Genomic DNA, 18,752 nt, shown 5'->3' on the forward strand with positions numbered 1-18,752 from the left:
TGTTCGAGGATCAGATACACATTCATTCGTAAAAAGGTAAAATAGGAATTTTGAAAAAAATAATCATCTTTTTAACGTTTTTCGTGATGGAAGGGAAGTATTTATTGAATTTTTCAAAAATGAAAGAGAGATTTTTGTTAAAATGAAACTACAAAAGAGATTTTTATGATTATCAGAAATTTCAGGAGAGGTTTTTTTATTTTACCCTTGATAATATACCGATAATTTTGTATTTGAATGAATCATAGAGTTGTGCGTATATGAATGAATGAGAAGGTGGGTGTGGGGTGTCCGTGTGGATGTGGTTGATGAATTAGATAGCCGGCAGCTTATGAAGAAGTTGTTTGGTAATTGGTGTAATGAGAAGGCCGCGCTCGTTCTGTGTACATTGACTGTGGTAAGAGAAGCGTGCCAGCTTCTTCCTGTTCATATGATCAATCAAGAATCATAATCACAGGTTTTGAGCCAAACGCAAACGCCACATTGAAAGTTGAAACAAATGCTGCCACGCAGGACGCAGCCCAGGTCGGTGTCGGACATACATAACTTGGAACTGTGCATGTCGTTGGCTTGGCTTCTCCTTCCTATTCTTCTCTGCTCTGGCACTCTGCTGTCTGTCTTATACTCTTAATGCTTTGCTACTTCCACACCACTACACATACGTCATGACGCGTATTTATCTCAATCACACTTGGAGGGCAACAGAAATGGCATTTGGCTCTTTTTTTCTTTTCCCCCCACCCCCTACATCTTCTGTCCTCTCTCCATCTATTTTGTCCGGATCGATCATAATTTAATTTCCTTGCAAGGGTGCTTTGGTATTTCTATTCTCTCATGGTTTCAGGTGCCTGTGCCTGTGCCTCCCAATAAACTAGAAAGACGAGAAGGCAAGGGAACTCTACTCTCTCTCTCACAAGCTTCTCTTTGTGTGTGCGTGGAGCTTAGAGTAGAGAGTAGAAAAGCCTAAACGTTTCGGTAGATATTGAAGAGCAAGATGGCGCATAACAGGTGTTCTGGTTCTCTAACATCCCCAAGAGTCGACGTTCTCGTCGATACGGGAAATACCTTCCTTGATCACACCGTCGATGGCTTCCTCAAGATCGGAGCTGTAAATCCTTTCCCCCTTCCCCACCTTTCTGAATTACTTTCTACATTTTAAACCATCTTTGTATCTTCTCATCAGATTTTCTGTATGCTTCGTGTTCGTAGGTGGCGGCCACGAGAGCAGCAGCGGAGGAGACCTTTCAATGCTTGGGAAGAGGTCATTTACCTTGCTCTTGCTTCTTCTTCTTCTTCTTCTTTTTGTTTATTTAAAATTAAAATATTCTTCTTGATTCTTGATGAATGCGTAGAATGTAGAGTGTAGACTGCATGCATGCGTTTGGAGTTTGGACAAGAGTTCAATGAATATGCTTGAAGGGTGCCTCTTTGTGGTATGCAAAAGTGACGAGAGAAAAAAATTTCCATCTCAATAATCCGGCCAACCAATAGATTTTGCCAAAATCTTCAATTTTTGCACAGCTATCAGGAAGAAAAAGGAAAAAAAAAATGCCAGCTGCCAGTGATTCTATAACATATGCATTATGCTTATGTGCAATCCTTTTTTCCCCCCTTGTTGCATTGCGGCTTGAATATGCATGTAGACGTCGTGGATTTGTTGTTACTTCATCCCACTAATTGCATAATCTTTGTTACAGGGGAATTTCCAAAACATAAACTTGAGGACACGGTAAGAATCCCCTGGCTCATGTCTGTTACTTGGTTTACTTAACTACATTTAATTATAATTTGTAGATTTACTGTCCAAGGTTGCAGCTGAAATGGTTCAACTTCCCAACTTGCAACCATGAGACCATGAATCCCTGCATAAGTCCATAGAAATAGAAAAGAGAAAAACATGAAATTGCCACAGTAAAGCTTGCGTTGGTTATATATATTTTACCAAGCTCAATCAATACAGGACAACCAACAACCATGAATGTAGATTGCAGGATATAGGGGATTTGGTAGAACAAGTTGGATCTTCTCATCCTCTTCCACCATCTCTTTCATGATTCTTTCTCTGGTTTAGAAATGATGCTAATGACTGTTTAGTTTAGGTTGTCGGTTGGCATCCCTTTCATTGAGGAGTTGCAGTTTCAAACCTGTGGAAAAACTGGCTCTCCCCCATCGTGCAACTGGTAACCAATTGGCCCGTATGCATTCCTGCCACCCGACCCCGTTAACTGCTAATGTTAACTTGCATTGTGAATCCGGATTTCCTCTACTTCCTTCTTCACACTTCTTTCTGCACTTCTACTAATATTCAAAGTTTCAAACACATCATTTGAATAATTTTTAGATGATGGAAGGGCCATTAACATTAAGCCCCCGTCACTCACTTTTCATTTTTCAAAAAAAAAAGGCAAAATTTTTCTCCCTTTTCCGATCAAGTACCCCGGCTCACATTTATAATCGACCTGTCATGCTGGGTTCCTTGAAAATAATCTATGCAACACCACCATATCTCATGTTACCTTGGAAAGCCGCTGGCCTAGCATATTTAGAACTTGAAGAAACTGTGCACTAGAGCATTCAGAAACTTCGGCCTTTGGAAGCCTTATGTCTGACTATTAATTTAGAGAATAAGAATGCAAAAAATTCTCTAATACTACTGATGGGGTTCACTTTAATTGCAGTTGAAGAGGATGTTCCGGGAGGGCGCATGCTGGGGTAAGCCTGTTTATCTCTAGGATATATATTTTTCTGCATAGGATTTTGTATATTGCCTCCAAAAACAGGATCTTTTTTATTTTTCCTTTTATTCTTTTGGAAAGAGAGATACCTTAGTGAAGAATTGCCTTTACAACATTTGCAGGAACTGTGGCTGGTGTATATGTAGGAATGGAGCGCGGAATTGAAAGGATCCGTGGCACCAGAGACTGGGTACCTTCTGCTTGATATTGCTAAATGTTTTACTGACACGCTAATCATTTCTTTCCAGCATATGTAATTTACCTTTGGCTTCAAGCCATGACCATGACCATGACTACCAGGTGGTCTACTTCTTGAAATCCAAATCTTGAGTTATATTTTAGGGCATCTAATTTTCAGTGGACGGGATTTGACTGAAGATAATTGCTGTTTGTTATTCTGGCTTTTTTCGGATTTGTTAAAAAAGTATACATGAATGGTGAAGAATAGTTGGTATTGGTAATAATTAAAAGTAAGTAAAGTAGGAATACCGATTCCAAAACCTCGAAACAACTTCTTTTTTGTTAATCTATCTGAATAGTGTAAAGTTGGTTTAAGCTTCAGCAATTTAATCATTACATATTGTTTATTCATCTGCTATATAGAGCATAATAGCAACCCTACCAGAGAGTTGCAAGAACGCCACGGGGATCAGGACAAATAAGCATTTTATAGGACTCAATAGTTGTTCCAGACAATACATGCAAGGATCTGCCTTTTACTCTTTCTTTTTCTGTTTTTGTAGAAGAGTGCAATGCTTAGCGGTGCATTAAGTGGAGCACTGATTTCGGCAGCCACCAACAATGGCAGAGACAAGGTTGTGATGCATACGATTACAGGAGGTGCCATTGCCACTGCTGCAGAATTCCTCAATTGTCTCACCTGAATAAGAGAACCCAGAAAGCTTTTAATTTCTTTCAGAAAGAATCATCTACTAGTTCTTCCTCTGGTCTTTTTGTTTTGTACGTGGACAACCGGTAGTTAATGTAATTTCCAAATGATTTTGAGTTTACTGCTAGCCTATGCCTATGAAAAAGGAATGTTGATAAGACCTCTCTAGAAGGATAAAAATAGAAATATTAAATGTTAGGTAATTGTTGTTATGTCAGAGCCATATCAGCGCTAGAGGCATTGATGCTAAATTTATGTGTCGATTGGTTGATTTTGGTGATTTTTGGGAAACCAGCCCTTATCGGTATTTTTTTTTATTTATTTATAGCTGATTTCGATTTTTTAAGGATGATATGGCATTTGGGGCTGTTCTTTTGAGAGGGAAAATTGGTCAATTGAATTTTGATTTTCATTCATTAAAAAATTTATGTTTTTTTTTTATTTATGTAAAATTTATGGAAATTTTATTTTTCCGAGTATCATTTATCTCTCGTCTATCAGATGGGTAATTTTTCATATGGATGGAATAAAATTGATCCTTTTAGTAATGATTTTTTGTGATTAAAATAAACATTTTTTTATTTATTTAGGAAATAAAAAATATGAGTAAATGCATTTAACTGGATGAATACTTGTCAGGAAATACATAGGGGGAAAGCTGGTCAATGAAATTTTGGTTTCTATTGAACAAGAATTCTATGTAAAAGTGATATCTATTTTTTAGGTGAATAAATAATTTTTTCAGGGAAAATTATCAACAATTGGATGGGACAAAAATGTTTTTTTCAATAAAAGACTTTTATAGTTAAAATGGTTTTTGTCAAAGAACATATAGATAAGGTCTGAAAAGCAAAGGTAAATTCATCTATTTAGATGACTTTTCAAAAAGCGAACACGCCTCTGATGTGATATTAAATAATAATTATAATGTAAAAACATCACCTTGGTCTTTTTTAGATCCATAGAAGGCTAGAACAGTTTTTAGTTATTACCTATGTCTGGCCACCAGATCATTCAGTAGCTAAAATGCTGTAGGCGTAGAATATCTCATTAGGCTGAACATATTTGCCTGCTTCAATCCCATCACAAACTACTTTAGCCAACCGGATCTGCTTCCAGTTTCAAGATAACGTTGTCTGTGGAGACATGAGGGTTTACAATACACAATAGGCTTTCATTTGGGTTTCCTGTGATTGGGGGTGAGATTGGGATTGGCTCCTCACACAGCGCACCTCAGACCGACCTCACTGCTCCCATGGAGAACAATATAAAATACTCTCCCGATGTGTGGCCGGGACGCGTTCAGAGGTTGGTGTGAAGAAGATGCAGATCCGGACTCCTGGGGGTGAGAGGCCGAATGAAAGATTATGAACGGTTGAAAACCAACGGAGAAGAATCACAACCTGAAAACGCCCTTACTCAAAGTGGGTCATGACAGGGGTTTTGTAGAGCAGCTGATTCGGGAATTCTGGAAGGATATGCGATAAAAGTTTTCTCATCTTGCATATTCCACAGTACTTCAAGAGACCATTTTTTATTTTTTTATAACAGCTGAATTATACAACAAAACAAAAGGAGAGTATTCTTAAGAGGAAAGAAACGCATTCTGGAATCTTCTGGATTGTGGTAGTTAAGAATATAGATCCAAACCACGATAAAATATTCAACAAATGCCAAATGAAAGCAGAAAATAGAGAGATCGAAGAGAAACTGAGAGTACTCATATTTCATCTTTAGTCAAACTAGGGGTCAGGGGTCTGCCAATAGTGAGCACCGAGCGGCGATAAAACATACATGCAGGTATTCAAACGTCATATGACATTGCCTGTAAAAGAAACGGATGCAGGAATTCCTCTTTCAAAAGACAAATCGCCGTTTCAAAACAAAATTATTGCTAGTGACCAAAACAGGCGGACCTTTGGAAGTGTTTCCATTGAAAACACAACTTTTTCTACAAAACAAACAGCCTTTTAGCCTCAGTCCTCATAAGTAGAAAAAATAAATAAATAAAATGCTAATAGGATAAAATGAAGTAATTAGCATCACATGCATCCACGACAGTCCGTTTGCAGCAAATTCAGGACAGACCTTTTGGATGCACATGGGCAATGCGTAATAAAGTAAGACCTGGATTTGCAACCCAATCATTTCATTATATTACTTTTTGCCTCTTTGCTTGTCTATTAACTTTTTTAGTAATCATAAGTTTTATAAAATGTGACTAAGAAATAAGATTGATGACTAAGAAATACCTCAAAATGATCATTTTCCAACAGCAACGAGATTCCTTTTAAGTTGCTTCTCTAACTGAACCTGTAATATGCAATGAACAAAAATTAGATATTTGAAATTCTATACCCTATTAGGAAAGCACTTTAACTTACATGTTTGACTTGTATCAGCTGTAAAAGCCACACATATAGGAGAAGCATCAATTGCTTCAAAATCCAAATCTATTACATAGACATATACATAAGCACAGACGCCCATATTAGTAATAAAGAATATAAATCAAAAGCATGGTTATAGGCAATTAAAATTTTAACTTACTTCTTTTAGTTGGAGCTTCTAACCAATCTTTCCCACAAACTAGAGCCTCCACAATTTCTGGAAGTAATGAAGTATGGTATTGATCAACTATTCTACTCTTGGTACTAAATGTTGCCTCAGATGTCACAGTCAATATCGGGATTGCCAAAATGTCACGAGCCAATCTAGAAAGCTTTGGAAACTTGGGGCAATCAACTTGCCAAAATCTTAGAATGTCAAAGTCTTCATCTCTAGGAAATAACCGTTCTTCAAGATACAAGTCCAACTCTGACTTCCGGCTCCCAAAACAATAGTTTGAGCGTTCTTGAACTAACCATTTGTCAAAACCACTCAAAAAATCATCAGGATCATGATCCCTCTGTGATGGAAATGCACTACTTGAGTCTTCAAGTGACTTCTTGCCAACATCATTACCCACATATTCTAAATAGAGGTCATTAAGCGCTAGTCGAACTCTCATAATGTGTCTTTCAGCATTTTCTCCATAAATGAGATTGTAGTAATAAGTAACAACCTCCATTTTAAATCTAGGATCAAGTACAACTGCAATTGCTAGCACCAAACAGCATTCATCCCAATATTTGTCAAACTTTTGCTTCATCTTATATGCCATTGAACGAACATACTGATATTCACTATTCTGCCACATATGCAATCGGAGTTTAATAGTACAAATATCAGAAAAAAGAATACTTGCTGTTGGAAAATTGATACTTGAGAAATTCTTTGTACAAATATAAAAAACCTTCAAGCAATCCCTAATCACTTTTCCCATCTCCCATTCCTCATTAGATGGACAATACTTGTAGTCATGATCAGTCTCAGCTAACTGGAAAAATGCTTCTCTTAACTCCAAAGCTGACTCTAACATATCATATGTGGAGTTCCATTGTGTTGAACAATCAACAACTACTTCTTTTTTATGCTGCAATTTCACTTGACTTTTTGCATTGTCAAAATTTTGCTTCTTTTGTTGTGTCAATCTTACATATTTAGCACTCTCCCGGATCTTATATAACAATGATGATATTTCGTGCAATCCATCTTGGACAGTAAGATTCAAAGTATGAGCAATACATCTGACATGAAATACTTCACCATCTAATGGGAGCAAACTTTGACTACAAAGTTTATTCCTAAGCTCTCTAACCATGATATCATTGTTAGAGGCATTAGTAACTGTAATAGAACAAATTTTTTTGTCAAGATTCCAAGATAGTAACCTTTCCATGACAATTTTGTATAAAGTATTTCCATCATGGGGACATTCCACCGCTGTAAATGCGATAATTTTCTTTTTCAATCCCCACCCATCGTCTATAAAGTGGGCTGTCAAGCAATAGTAGCCTAAATTTTGATCTGAAGTCCACATGTCAATGTTTAAGCTAATCCGACATGACAGCCTATCAAAGTATTTATATAACCTGTCCCTTTCCTCTGAAAAAACCTTCATAACATCATTCCTAATTGTATTTTTTGAAACAAGTCTAAATGACGGTTGAAGATTATTAACAAATATTTGAAAAAATTCATGTTCAACCATGTCAAGGGGATAGCCATGCTTCATTATCATCCTTGCAAGATCCATTTGACTCCTGTCTTGGTCAAATTTAGAGTTTTCAAGACATAACATGGAAGTTGCCCCTTCTAACCTCAATGTCATCGGTTCATTAGTGCCATTTTCTTTCATTTTAGGACATCTTGGAATATGACCTAACAAGTGGCTTGTCCCTTTAGTAGTTCCTCCTGTATACTGCTTTTTACAATACTTACAAACGGCTTTCTCCTCCCCAGAGTCCAATTTCACTTTCTTGAAGTGTTCCCATACCTTAGATCTAGTCCTCCTTCGACTAGAAGTAGATGTTGTAGATGTCTCAATGATATTTTCATCATCATTTGGACTTCCAAAACTAGGTTCATTCATCCTTAATGCATCAAGATAAAACAAAAGCAAACAAAAGAAAGAAAATCAATAAACTACAAAACCATAAGACTACATAAAAAGAAAAGCATAACCAAAATAATAATACGAAATCACAGACTCTTACGTATATTGAGATTCATGTATCAAAAGTCAAAAAATTTGAGAAAGAAAAATAAGGCTTTTACTAGATTGTAACAGATAGAGGTTTAGAAATTAAAGAAAGACATGTCTTCTCTTTAAGCATTTCATTTGACTTAGGTGATGATTATTAACTAGTTGTAGCAATTCCTATATTAGGGCTTTCTTGAACCTGTTACAGAGCTTATCTACATCAAATTCGTTGACTAACATTAATGATCAAGTTAGTTTGTAATCATATGAAATAAATAGTTGATAAACAAACTTTGTACCACTTTGGATGTAAACATCCCTTTCTCCTCAATCTTTTTTCTTTCCTAATTTTTTGTAAGTTCCAACAATAACTGTGAAGATTTTAGAAAATAAATTTGGATAGAATCTTAGATGCTAAGTTTTAAATTATGGAAATATTTTTAGAATCAGATTCTAGAATCCACTTGGGACATAAGAATAAGAGGTAAGGTCCTATTTCCTGGGTGTTACTATTCTTTGACAGAAGATAAAGACAAGTCTTCTTGAAAAGCTGAAGAGTTGTGACCTCTGTTCTCAATTCTTCGAGACTCATAAATCTAGAAACTCAGAGTCCCAACAGAAGACAAAGACAAGTCTTCTTGTGTAGAGTTGTAGAACAATAATGTTATTTATGTAGCTGTTAGCATGTTAGTAGTGTCAGTAAGTTATTTCAGTTAGTTTTCAGGTGCTGTTTATTTATGTTAACAGTAGACAGTAGGGGCAATATTGTAAGTTTACTATGTTTTAAACTATTAATATAAATAGTTGAGTGGGGCGGCAATGTGTAATCGACCCACACTCTTTTTCTGAATTCTCTTCTCTCTCTCTTTCTCTCTCTTCTATTCTCTGAATTTACATCTAGAGTAGGACTGGTTACAGTCTCTAGAAGACAAGTTGGTATTAAGAGCCAACCTAGGGTTTCCCATGTGAGTCTAATCAGGCCGACTGCATGAGAACTTCCTAGGGTTGGAAGTTTTAGCAAGAATGGTCCATCGGCTGGTTCTTGGAGATTACTGGTAGAGTGCAGCAGTTTTCAAGGGATTGTAGATCCTTGGAAAGTGTCCCGTTATCAGGAAGAATCAGAGGGAAGGAAAGAATTCAAGATTAGGGTTCAGAATGAGGATTGGAAGTGGCGGCCAGCCTGTTCTGGGTAAGTTTCAATTTTTATTTGAGATCGACACCAATCAGAAACTGGTTAGAGTGATCTGGAAGTTTTAGCAAGAATGGTCCATCGGCTGGTTCTTGGAGATTACTGGTAGAGTGCAGCAGTTTTCAAGGGATTGTAGATCCTTGGAAAGTGTCCCGTTATCAGGAAGAATCAGAGGGAAGGAAAGAATTCAAGATTAGGGTTCAGATTGAGGATTGGAAGTGGCGGCCAGCCTGTTCTGGGTAAGTTTCAATTTTTATTTGAGATCGACACCAATCAGAAACTGGTTAGAGTGATCTGGAAGTTTTAGCAAGAATGGTCCATCGGCTGGTTCTTGGAGATTACTGGTAGAGTGCAGCAGTTTTCAAGGGATTGTAGATCCTTGGAAAGTGTCCCGTTATCAGGAAGAATCAGAGGGAAGGAAAGAATTCAAGATTAGGGTTCAGATTGAGGATTGGAAGTGGCGGCCAGCCTGTTCTGGGTAAGTTTCAATTTTTATTTGAGATCGACACCAATCAGAAACTGGTTAGAGTGATCTGGAAGGAGTGGCTGGGCTTTTTCTGATTTCTCTGGATTTTTTTTAGGGTTTTCCCAAACCCACGATCAGTTCTTTGATTTAAACCCTAGTTTTCTGACTGTTATTAGTTTCTGGGTAACAGTTAGATCTGTTTTAGCATTCCAGACTGATTGATAATAATCTTTGGGAGATTATTAGGTCTGTTTCGACATTTCTGGGTGTTTTCTATTCCTTTTTTAGCTTTCTAATTTGGCTGCTAGCAATTTCTGGGTGATAATTTCTTCAGTTTTAGCATAAAAAAAGAGTTCTTTTTCATAAATTACTTAATGGAGAAGGCAGGAACTGAGTTAAAGGCTAAAGGGGAAGGTGTTTTGGCAGGTGGAAACATGACTGAAAATACTTTTCAAATTACCACTGTCAAATTTGATGGATCAAATTACTTGGAATGGGTTTAGTCAACTATGATGGCTATTGGAGGTAGAGGGAAAATAGGCTATGTGATGGGAGATGCAAAGAAACCAGCCAAGGAAGATCCATTATATGCCAAATGGGTTTAGGAGAACTATTTGGTCATGACTTGGCCGTGCAGATTCCATGCAGCCTCATATCGGCCAAAATTACTTGTGGGCCAAAATTGCTAAAGAAATTTGGGACATCATGAAAGAAACCTACTCTCAGCCCCTTAATATTACTAGGGCCTATGAGCTGAAATGTGAAGTCAATAATCTTAAGCAAGGAGAGAAACTAGTCTCAATTTACACATCTACTTTGAAGTCTTTGTGGCATGAAATTGATCACCTAGAGACAATTGAGTGGGAAAGTCAGAAGGATGCACAAACATACAAAAAACAGGTTGAAACCAATAGGGTTTTTGAATTCCTAGCTGGTCTGAATTCAGAATACAATATTGTGAGGCAACCTATCGAATCAGTCTTGACAGTAGTGAAACCGAAGTTTGGAGGTGACAAGGAAAGGGATATGAAGAAAGAAGACAAGAGGGAGTTAGTTTGTGATCATTGCAAAAACCGAAGCATACTAGTTTGTGATCATGCCAAACTAATTCGAACAAAGCTCAAAAACAAAAAGGGGAATGCCAATGTGGCAATTACTACTGATGGTGTATCATCCTCTAGCACAAGAGCCACATCCTTAGACACTTTAGCTGTTGTCCGAGCTGCTCTAACTCAGATGGAAAGTGAAGTTGGCACTTCAGCTTCTTCATCTCAGCTGCTACTCCCACTTCAGCATTTGCTCATTTAGGAAAAAGGGCTTCAACATATCATGCTTCAACCCCAAATAACAATGAACCTTGTTGGGTTATAGATTCAGATGCATCTGACCATATGACTAGCTTATCCTCACTGTTTACTACTTATTGCTTATCCTTTGGCAGAGACAAAGTGTCCATTGTTGATGACTCCCTTGTTTCCATGTCTTATGCCATTTCCTTTCCTTAGTTTTGCATGGCCCTAAACTTAGTACTAATTTGCTTTCGGTTAATAGCATCACTAAAAATCAAAACTATACTTTCTTTCCTGATTGGAGTGTTTTTCAGGATCTATAGAGAAGCAAGGTGATTGGGATTGGCCGTGAGACGAATGGAATCTACCTGCTTGGAGGGCATTCACATGGGGAGGATAAAGAAGTGGGGAAGTCATTAGTTTCTCAATATGTGAGCCAAGTTATGCTTTGACACAATCGGTTAAGTCATTTGTCATTTAGGTCTTTGAAGAGTTTATTTCCCAATTTGTTTGAGTCAATTCAAATGTCTAGTTTAAAATGTGAAAGTTGTGAACTTGCAAAGCATTGTAAACAACCTATTCTTTGAGCAATAAAAGGAGTATTCTTTTTGAAATTGTGCATACTGATGTTTGGGGACCATATCACATTACTGCTATGGGGGGATACAGATATTTTTTGTTGTTTGTTGATAATCACACTTGTTTCTCATGGGTTTACCTTATGCGCTCTCGAAATGAGGTATTTACCCTGACTTGGATTTTCCATTAGATGGTTTTGACCCAATTTAGGGTCAAAATCAAAATTTTCAGATCCAATGATGCTAAAGAGTATTTTGCAAAACCATTGGCTTCATATTTCCTTGACCATGGGGTTATCCATCAGAGCACCTGTCCCCATACACCTCAGCAAAATGGGGTTGCTGAGAGGAAAAATAGGCATAAATTAGAGGTGGCTAGAAGCATTATGCTGAACTCCAATGTTCCCACACGTTTCTATGGGGCTGCTATTACTACTGTGTACCTCATCAACCGATTCACAGGTCCTAGATATGAAAATTCCATTTAGCCTATTATAGCCTGATAAGGACTTGTTTACTATTCCCCTTAAGACCTTTGGATGTACTTGCTTTGTTTAGATTCTTGGACCGTATTGCTCCAAATTTGATCCTAAAGCCTCAAAATGAATTTTTTTTGGATATGCACAAAATCAAAAAGGATATTACTGCTATTAACCTATTTCTGGGAAACGGCTTGTTTCTATGGATGTCGCATTCTTTGAGGATGTACCCTATTATCAAAAATTCTTTAGGGGGAGAGTAGTGAGATGGGGGAGAGTAGTGAGATGGGGTCTCATTCATCAAAAATTCCACTACCTGTCTTAACTGCTGAAGGGGAGTGTAGTGAGGAGGGTTGTCAAAGATGTTGGGATTTGAGGGTGTATCACAGGAGGTGGAGGCAGGTTGGTTTCGGTCATCAACAGTCTATGCCAACTCCAATTTCCTTTGTGGCTCTAGATCCATGTACCATTGTTCCTTTATCTCCCGCTACAAATGAGATACCTCTCATACCTTCCATTGTTGAGCCTTCTCCTCCTCCTTTGGATGATCTTGATCTCCCAATTGTAGTTCATAAAGGGAAGTGTCGTTGTACCTCATCTACAGCTCATTGTATATCCCAATTTTTGTCTTATGATCATTTGTCTCCATCCTATAAGTCTCTTTTGGCATCTATTGCTGCTATTTTCATTCCCAGAATAGTGTAGGAAGCCTTGCCAGTACCTGAGTGGAAGGATGCAATGAAGGTAGAGATGGATGCTCTTCTAAAGAACAATACATGCAAATTAGTTGATCAACCTAAAGGGAAGAAACTAGTTTGGTGTACATGGGTGTTTACAGTGAAACATAATGTTGATGGCTCCGTTGAAAGATATAAGGCCAGATTAGTTGCAAAGGGGTTTACACATACATATGACATGGACCATTTGGAGACTTTTGCACCAATAGCCAAGATGAATACTATTAGAGTTTTACTATCCATTGTAGCAAATTTCTCATGGTCATTGTTTTAGATGGATGTAAAGAATGCTTACCTCAATGGTGATTTGCAAGAGGAGGTGTATATGGAGTTACCTCCCGGATTCTATAGTACAGAAGTGGGGAAGAAGGTCTGTCGGCTGAATAAAACCTTATATGGACTGAAACAGTCTCTAATAGCATGGTTTGATAGATTTAGACAGGCCCTTGAAAAATTCGACTATGTACAAGCCCAATCAGATCACACTCTTTTCATTAAGATAATGGATTCCTCCTTGATGCTACTTGTTGTATCTGTGAATGATATTGTGATGACAAGGAGTGATACTCATGAGATTGGCTCTTTTAAGTGATTGCTTAACCAAGAATTTGAGGTCAAAGATTTGGGAGAACTATGCTATTTATTGGAAATTGAGGTAGCACGATCTAAACATGGGATTTTTGTCTCCCAAAGGAAATATGTTCTTGATCATAAGATAAGTGCAAAAGGTGGAGAGCCCCTTGAAGACAAGGTTATGTTTAAACGATTGGTTGGAAAACTCCTTTATCATTGCCTCACACAACCGGGCATTTCTTATGTGGTTAGTATTGTTAGTCAATATATGCGTTCCCCCAAAACCATTCACCTTTTTGTAGTTGAGAGGATTCTTGCTTATCTGAAGAGATGTCCAGGTAGAGGAATACTCTTCAAAAATAATGGTCACATGAAAATAGAAGTTTACACAGATGATGATTGAGCAGGGTGTGTTGATGATAGGAGAAGCAAGGAACAAAATGTTGTTGCTCGTTCCAGTGCTGAAGCTAGGGGTGAGCATTTGGTTTTTTAGTTCAAAACCGAACCAAAAAAACCGATTTAATAAATAGTAAACCGAACCGAAACCGAAATTTGTGAAAACCGAATAAACCGAACCGAATTTTTTCCGATTATTTTGGATATTTCGGTTAAAACCGACTTAGCTGATACAAGAGAGAAATGACGACTACTATTTCCCTTCTTGCTGGCCTATATCCGGCGGTAATCAACCATCCATCCAAGTGCCAACAACATGAGCCATACGTTGCAGCTCATGCTAGGAAGCTGTCAGTTCCTGCTTTAACGCAACATGGGTAGCAACCAATCTCTGGTTATCAACCAGAAGCCCTTGGATTTCCTGATGTTGAGCTACGAGTCTCTCTTCGATTATGGTAGGGTGAGGCGGCAAAGGCGAATCTCCACCTGGATCTCGCCTTATTAGCCCATTGTTCGCAGAATTGCAGGAACCCACTATCGCATGTTGTGGCTTGTTTCCTTGCTATGGACTGACATTACTGCATTATCCATTTTTCTGCCGAGAGACTTGTCTCCTTTTCAGTCCTTCCAACGTAATCACCGGAAAACAAGCGTTTCCTAGGGACCCTAGTGGGAGACCTATCCAATCTTTGTTGCACTTCTCCGTCGTCCCAGGTCCTCTCTTCGTCGTTTATACTTTCTGTCATGGTCGTCGTAGAGATGCAGACACTCTTGCTTTAAAATACAGATTTCAGACATTTTAGAGTTCAGACACTTCTTTGACTGCATTGACGGGACTTTGGAAGACGCTTAGACGCCTGCACAGGTGTAGTTTACTTGTCTAATACGATTGAGGAAGGAAGAGTGAACTCTTTTAACTTTTATCTTTTACTTATTTTGGAAATTTGGCAAATAGCCAAATATGATATATATTAATTTATTATATATTAATATAAATAATAATTAAAATGTATAGTTATAAAATTAAATTAGTTTTTTTGGTTAACTGATTTATCAAGTATGATAACTAAAACCGAAAACCGAAATACAAAAAAACTGAATAACAAAACTGAACCTGACTGAAAAACCGGTAAGACCGAACTGATTAAACCGAAACCGAAATTTCAGTTTGGTTTTTCGGTTTTAACCGAATTATGCTCACCCCTTGCCCATAATCCGATTCAACATGATAGAACTAAGCATATTGAAGTGGATTGACACTTTATCAAAGAGAGTTGCTTCTCAAGAAGTGTGTCTTCCATATATTGCCTTTGACCATAGTTTTCAAGGCGCCAAGGCGAGGCTAAGCGACTGGGGGGCGCCTAGTCGCTAGGCATCGCCTAGGCGATGGAGTTTTTTATGTTAAAAAATAGATCCTAGGGTAATTCCCTAGGTACCATAACCATATTTCTTTAATAATTATTCATGGTTTTCATAAGAAAAGTATAAATTTCATATTAATAGAAAATCAACATATTCATGAGAAGAAAAGGAAGGAAAATAAAATTCAAAAAATATAGGGGCTGAACCTTATTTTTGTTATAGGAAAAGAGGAAAATAAAAAGTATAGCTAGTAGTAGTAGTAGAAGAAGAAGAAGAAGAAGAAGAAGAAGAAGAATATATGGAAGAAGAAAATGTGCTGATTAGATAAAATTTTTAGTTCTTCCTTACTTATTGGTTCAGGTTTTTAAGTCTTTGAGGGTTCAATACAGCACTTAGCAATGTTTGTGTTGATTAAACCCTAATAAATAAGAAAATAATAAAAATAAATTAGTATATGAACACACAAAATGATTATTTTAGTTTAATAATGTCTATTTTATAATTATAATCTCAAAAAAGAATGAATAAAAAAAGCATTTTATAGTAGGAAGTAGAAAACTGTTAGGCGGTTGGGTGAGGCGAGCCTCAAAGGGCGCCTTGTCGCCTAGGCGTTGCCTTGACAACTATGCCTTTGACATGCAGCTTGTTGATCTCTTTACAAAGGCAGTCCCAAAGACCAAGTTGGAGATAGATTTGCGCAAGTTGGGAACGACTGATATCCACTCCCAACTTGAGGGGGAGTGTAGAGTTGTAGAACAATAATATGTTATTTATGTTATTGTTAGCGTGTTAGTTGTGTTGTTGTTAGCATGTTAGCTGTTAGCATTTTAGTAGTGTCAGTAAGTTAGTTATTTCAGTTAGTTTTCAGCTGTTGTTTATTTATGTTAATAGTAGACAGTAGGGGCAATATTGTAAGTTTACTATGTTTTAAACTATTAATAAAAATATCTGAGTGGGGCGGCAATGTGTAATCGACCCACACTTTTTTTTTTGAGTTCTTCTTCTTCTCTCTTTCTCTTCTTTCTCTTCTATTCTCTGAATTTTTCTTACCGAATTTGCATCTAGAGTGGGACTGATTATAGTCTCTACAAGACAAGTTTCTCAAAGAATCAAAAGGACTCTAAAGATCATAAATAATTCCAAATTAATTATCCCTCTTGAATTCTTCATTATGAAGGACTGTAAGACCAGTGCAAAAGACTTCAAATGTTAGACATATAAAGAGAAATATCAGTTATATAAAGAGAAATATCAGTTATCTACCCTCTTAACCCAAAACAACTCTGAAATGTTACCAAAGAATTATTCATTTCTTATGGAGTTGGGAAGTGTAATCTGATATTGACCAAAACCTCTAAGAAGTCAAAAAGATGAATAGAGTTTCTAGTCAATGAACTTTTTGTTAACTTGACCAAATGACCATTTAGAGGAGACATCTCTTTCTACTGCTTTATAAACATATGAAGTTAGTGTAAACAAATCACAAAGAAAATGGAGAGAGAGAGAGAGAGAACCTCAAAGAAAATGGCGAGATAGGAAGAAGGTAATGCATACGATCGAAAAATATATCCACTGGCTTTGACACAGGCTTTACTCGTAACCTCAAAACACTGACTTGAACATCTTGAAACTTAATATTAGTGTTGCCTTAGTCGGTTGATGACAGAACAATCAAATGAAAAGCTCAGTAATGCAGTTCAAGCAGCAGCTCCAATCATGATCTCAAACAATAACATGCAGTCTGTTAACTGTTTTTGATAAATAAAGCATCAGTAAGAATATAAGTTACATTGAAATTGGATCAGATTACTAATGTATCAAATCTAATACAATCTAATCCGATCCGATAATATAATGGTCCAATCCAATCCAACAATCATAATGGATGTCAAGATCCAATTTAATCAGATTGGATTTAACTGGATCCAATCTATGTCCAGTCCATTGACAGCCCTACCTTGGAGTTACATAGGTCACTATACCCTTGGATATTTTAAATATTTCATCCACTAAAAGACAAATTAATAAGTCATTCAGCTCAGCCACTTTAGACATCTTCAAAGGGCCCCTTAGTGGTAAATCCTAAATTCCAACATATGATAAATTGGCCATAATCTGATATTTTGTTTCTTTATGAAGAAGAATAGGAATAACAAAAGTTGAAGCCCTAACTAGTTATTCCATTACCTGTCATAAACAATGGAGAAATAAATCCTTCTAATCTGATTTTCTGTTTTTTCGTGAGGAAGAGTAAGAAGAGAAAAGGTATTTGAGTTCAGCAACGTTCTAATAGGGGATAGGCAAATTCATCAAAAAAAAAAGGGGGGGGGGGATAGGCAAGAAGAAGAACCCAGAGAGATCAGAGATGCAACTTGGGCTGTTTGTCGATTTGTGCCAACATTGTTCTGGACATTACAACCTGAAATGGCACCCATTTTGTGGCTTGTGAATTTGTGATTCCCGGTATTAGAATCAACTTCAGAAATCAGAACAGCAGTTGATTCTTGGTTTTTCTTATCGACTCATCTTTCTTCCGCTGTTCATGGACGTTAGGGTGATGTAAATGGATTTACTTGTCAATATTATTCGTGTTTTTGTTTCTATCAACAAGACAATAACGTGCCTAGAAAATAAACGGTGGCAGTAGAAATTGAATCATAAGCAAATTCATTCTGAGGTTTTTTCTTTGAATATGATTCCGCCAACAATTTCTACTACTTGATCCGAATATTTGATACTTTTCGTGTAGGCATTGAATAAATAGTCATGGTCATAAAAAAGACAGCCCTACTGGTCCCCGCTCCTTTTAAACAACAAATATTAGTTCATCATAATTCAAAGTACACACAGAGTAATGTTATTCAAAAATTTAAACGACGAAGTCACCACTTCGTAGGAAGACTTCCGATCAGCGGAAGAAGATTTAATTAAGAACTACTAAGTACTAACCGGAAGAAGAAAATCGGCAGAGAATCACCTCAACCGCGCGCTCGTTCATGTGAACTTCCTCAAATGGTTAATAGCGTGAAAGATATCTCATCTTTGACCGGCCAAATCCCTCGTCCATCGAACTCTGGAAAGGCAGAGACGAACGATTTTCTTTGAGAGCTTCTTAACGCTCCAAAAAAACACTTGGATTAATGGATTTCTCTTCGTTCGAGTTTCGTTCAAAGGAAACATCTAAACTTTAGATTGCAGATGGTGAAGGATGAATTTGATTGAGAGGGGGCGAGATCGTAAAAGGTAGGGCTGTAAACGGACGGATCCAACTACGTCCGCATCCAATCCTGTTATTTAATGCTGGGACCCGAACCCGATATGTCGGACTCGAATAGGATTCAGATATAATCCATGTATTGTATTTAAAAATACCCCTCCCCAAACCCTGCATTGTGATTTGTGGCAAACACCAAAAAAAAACCACATTGGCGGGGGGAGCCTCGTGCCTTTAGGGTTTAGACTGCCTTTTTTTAT

At 37.3% G+C, this 18,752-nt stretch overlaps 2 protein-coding genes across 5 annotated transcripts; one reads left to right on the forward strand and one right to left on the reverse strand.

Annotated features, from left to right (window-relative positions):
- Positions 1 to 820: 820 nt before the first annotated feature.
- Positions 821 to 3,827, forward strand: LOC104594539 (outer envelope pore protein 16, chloroplastic-like). The gene is made up of 6 exons (XM_010254865.3): positions 821 to 1,108; positions 1,210 to 1,261; positions 1,698 to 1,729; positions 2,679 to 2,712; positions 2,858 to 2,925; positions 3,479 to 3,827. The coding sequence occupies exons 1-6, from the start codon at positions 995 to 997 to the stop codon at positions 3,617 to 3,619; spliced, it is 441 nt and encodes a 146-aa protein (XP_010253167.1). The 5' UTR covers positions 821 to 994; the 3' UTR covers positions 3,620 to 3,827.
- A 2,049-nt stretch (positions 3,828 to 5,876) lies between these two features.
- Positions 5,877 to 18,543, reverse strand: LOC104594540 (zinc finger BED domain-containing protein RICESLEEPER 2-like). Of its 4 annotated transcripts, XM_010254866.3 has the most exons (5): positions 18,256 to 18,543; positions 16,793 to 17,026; positions 6,175 to 8,099; positions 6,009 to 6,077; positions 5,877 to 5,937 (listed from the first exon to the last, which is right to left on the reverse strand). In XM_010254866.3, the coding sequence occupies exons 2-5, from the start codon at positions 16,828 to 16,830 to the stop codon at positions 5,915 to 5,917; spliced, it is 2,055 nt and encodes a 684-aa protein (XP_010253168.1). In that variant the 5' UTR covers positions 16,831 to 17,026; positions 18,256 to 18,543; the 3' UTR covers positions 5,877 to 5,914. The 4 variants fall into 4 exon arrangements, with proteins under 4 accessions (XP_010253168.1, XP_088753299.1, XP_010253170.1 ...); XM_088897173.1 differs by lacking the exon at positions 6,009 to 6,077 and having other exon boundaries at positions 18,256 to 18,541; XM_010254868.3 differs by lacking the exon at positions 16,793 to 17,026 and having other exon boundaries at positions 18,256 to 18,484.
- Between the last annotated feature and the right edge of the window lie 209 nt (positions 18,544 to 18,752).

The sequence above is a fragment of the Nelumbo nucifera genome, chromosome 2 (assembly GCF_055504915.1).
Source record: "Nelumbo nucifera cultivar China Antique chromosome 2, China Antique-T2T, whole genome shotgun sequence".
Classification (NCBI taxonomy): Eukaryota; Viridiplantae; Streptophyta; class Magnoliopsida; order Proteales; family Nelumbonaceae; genus Nelumbo; species Nelumbo nucifera.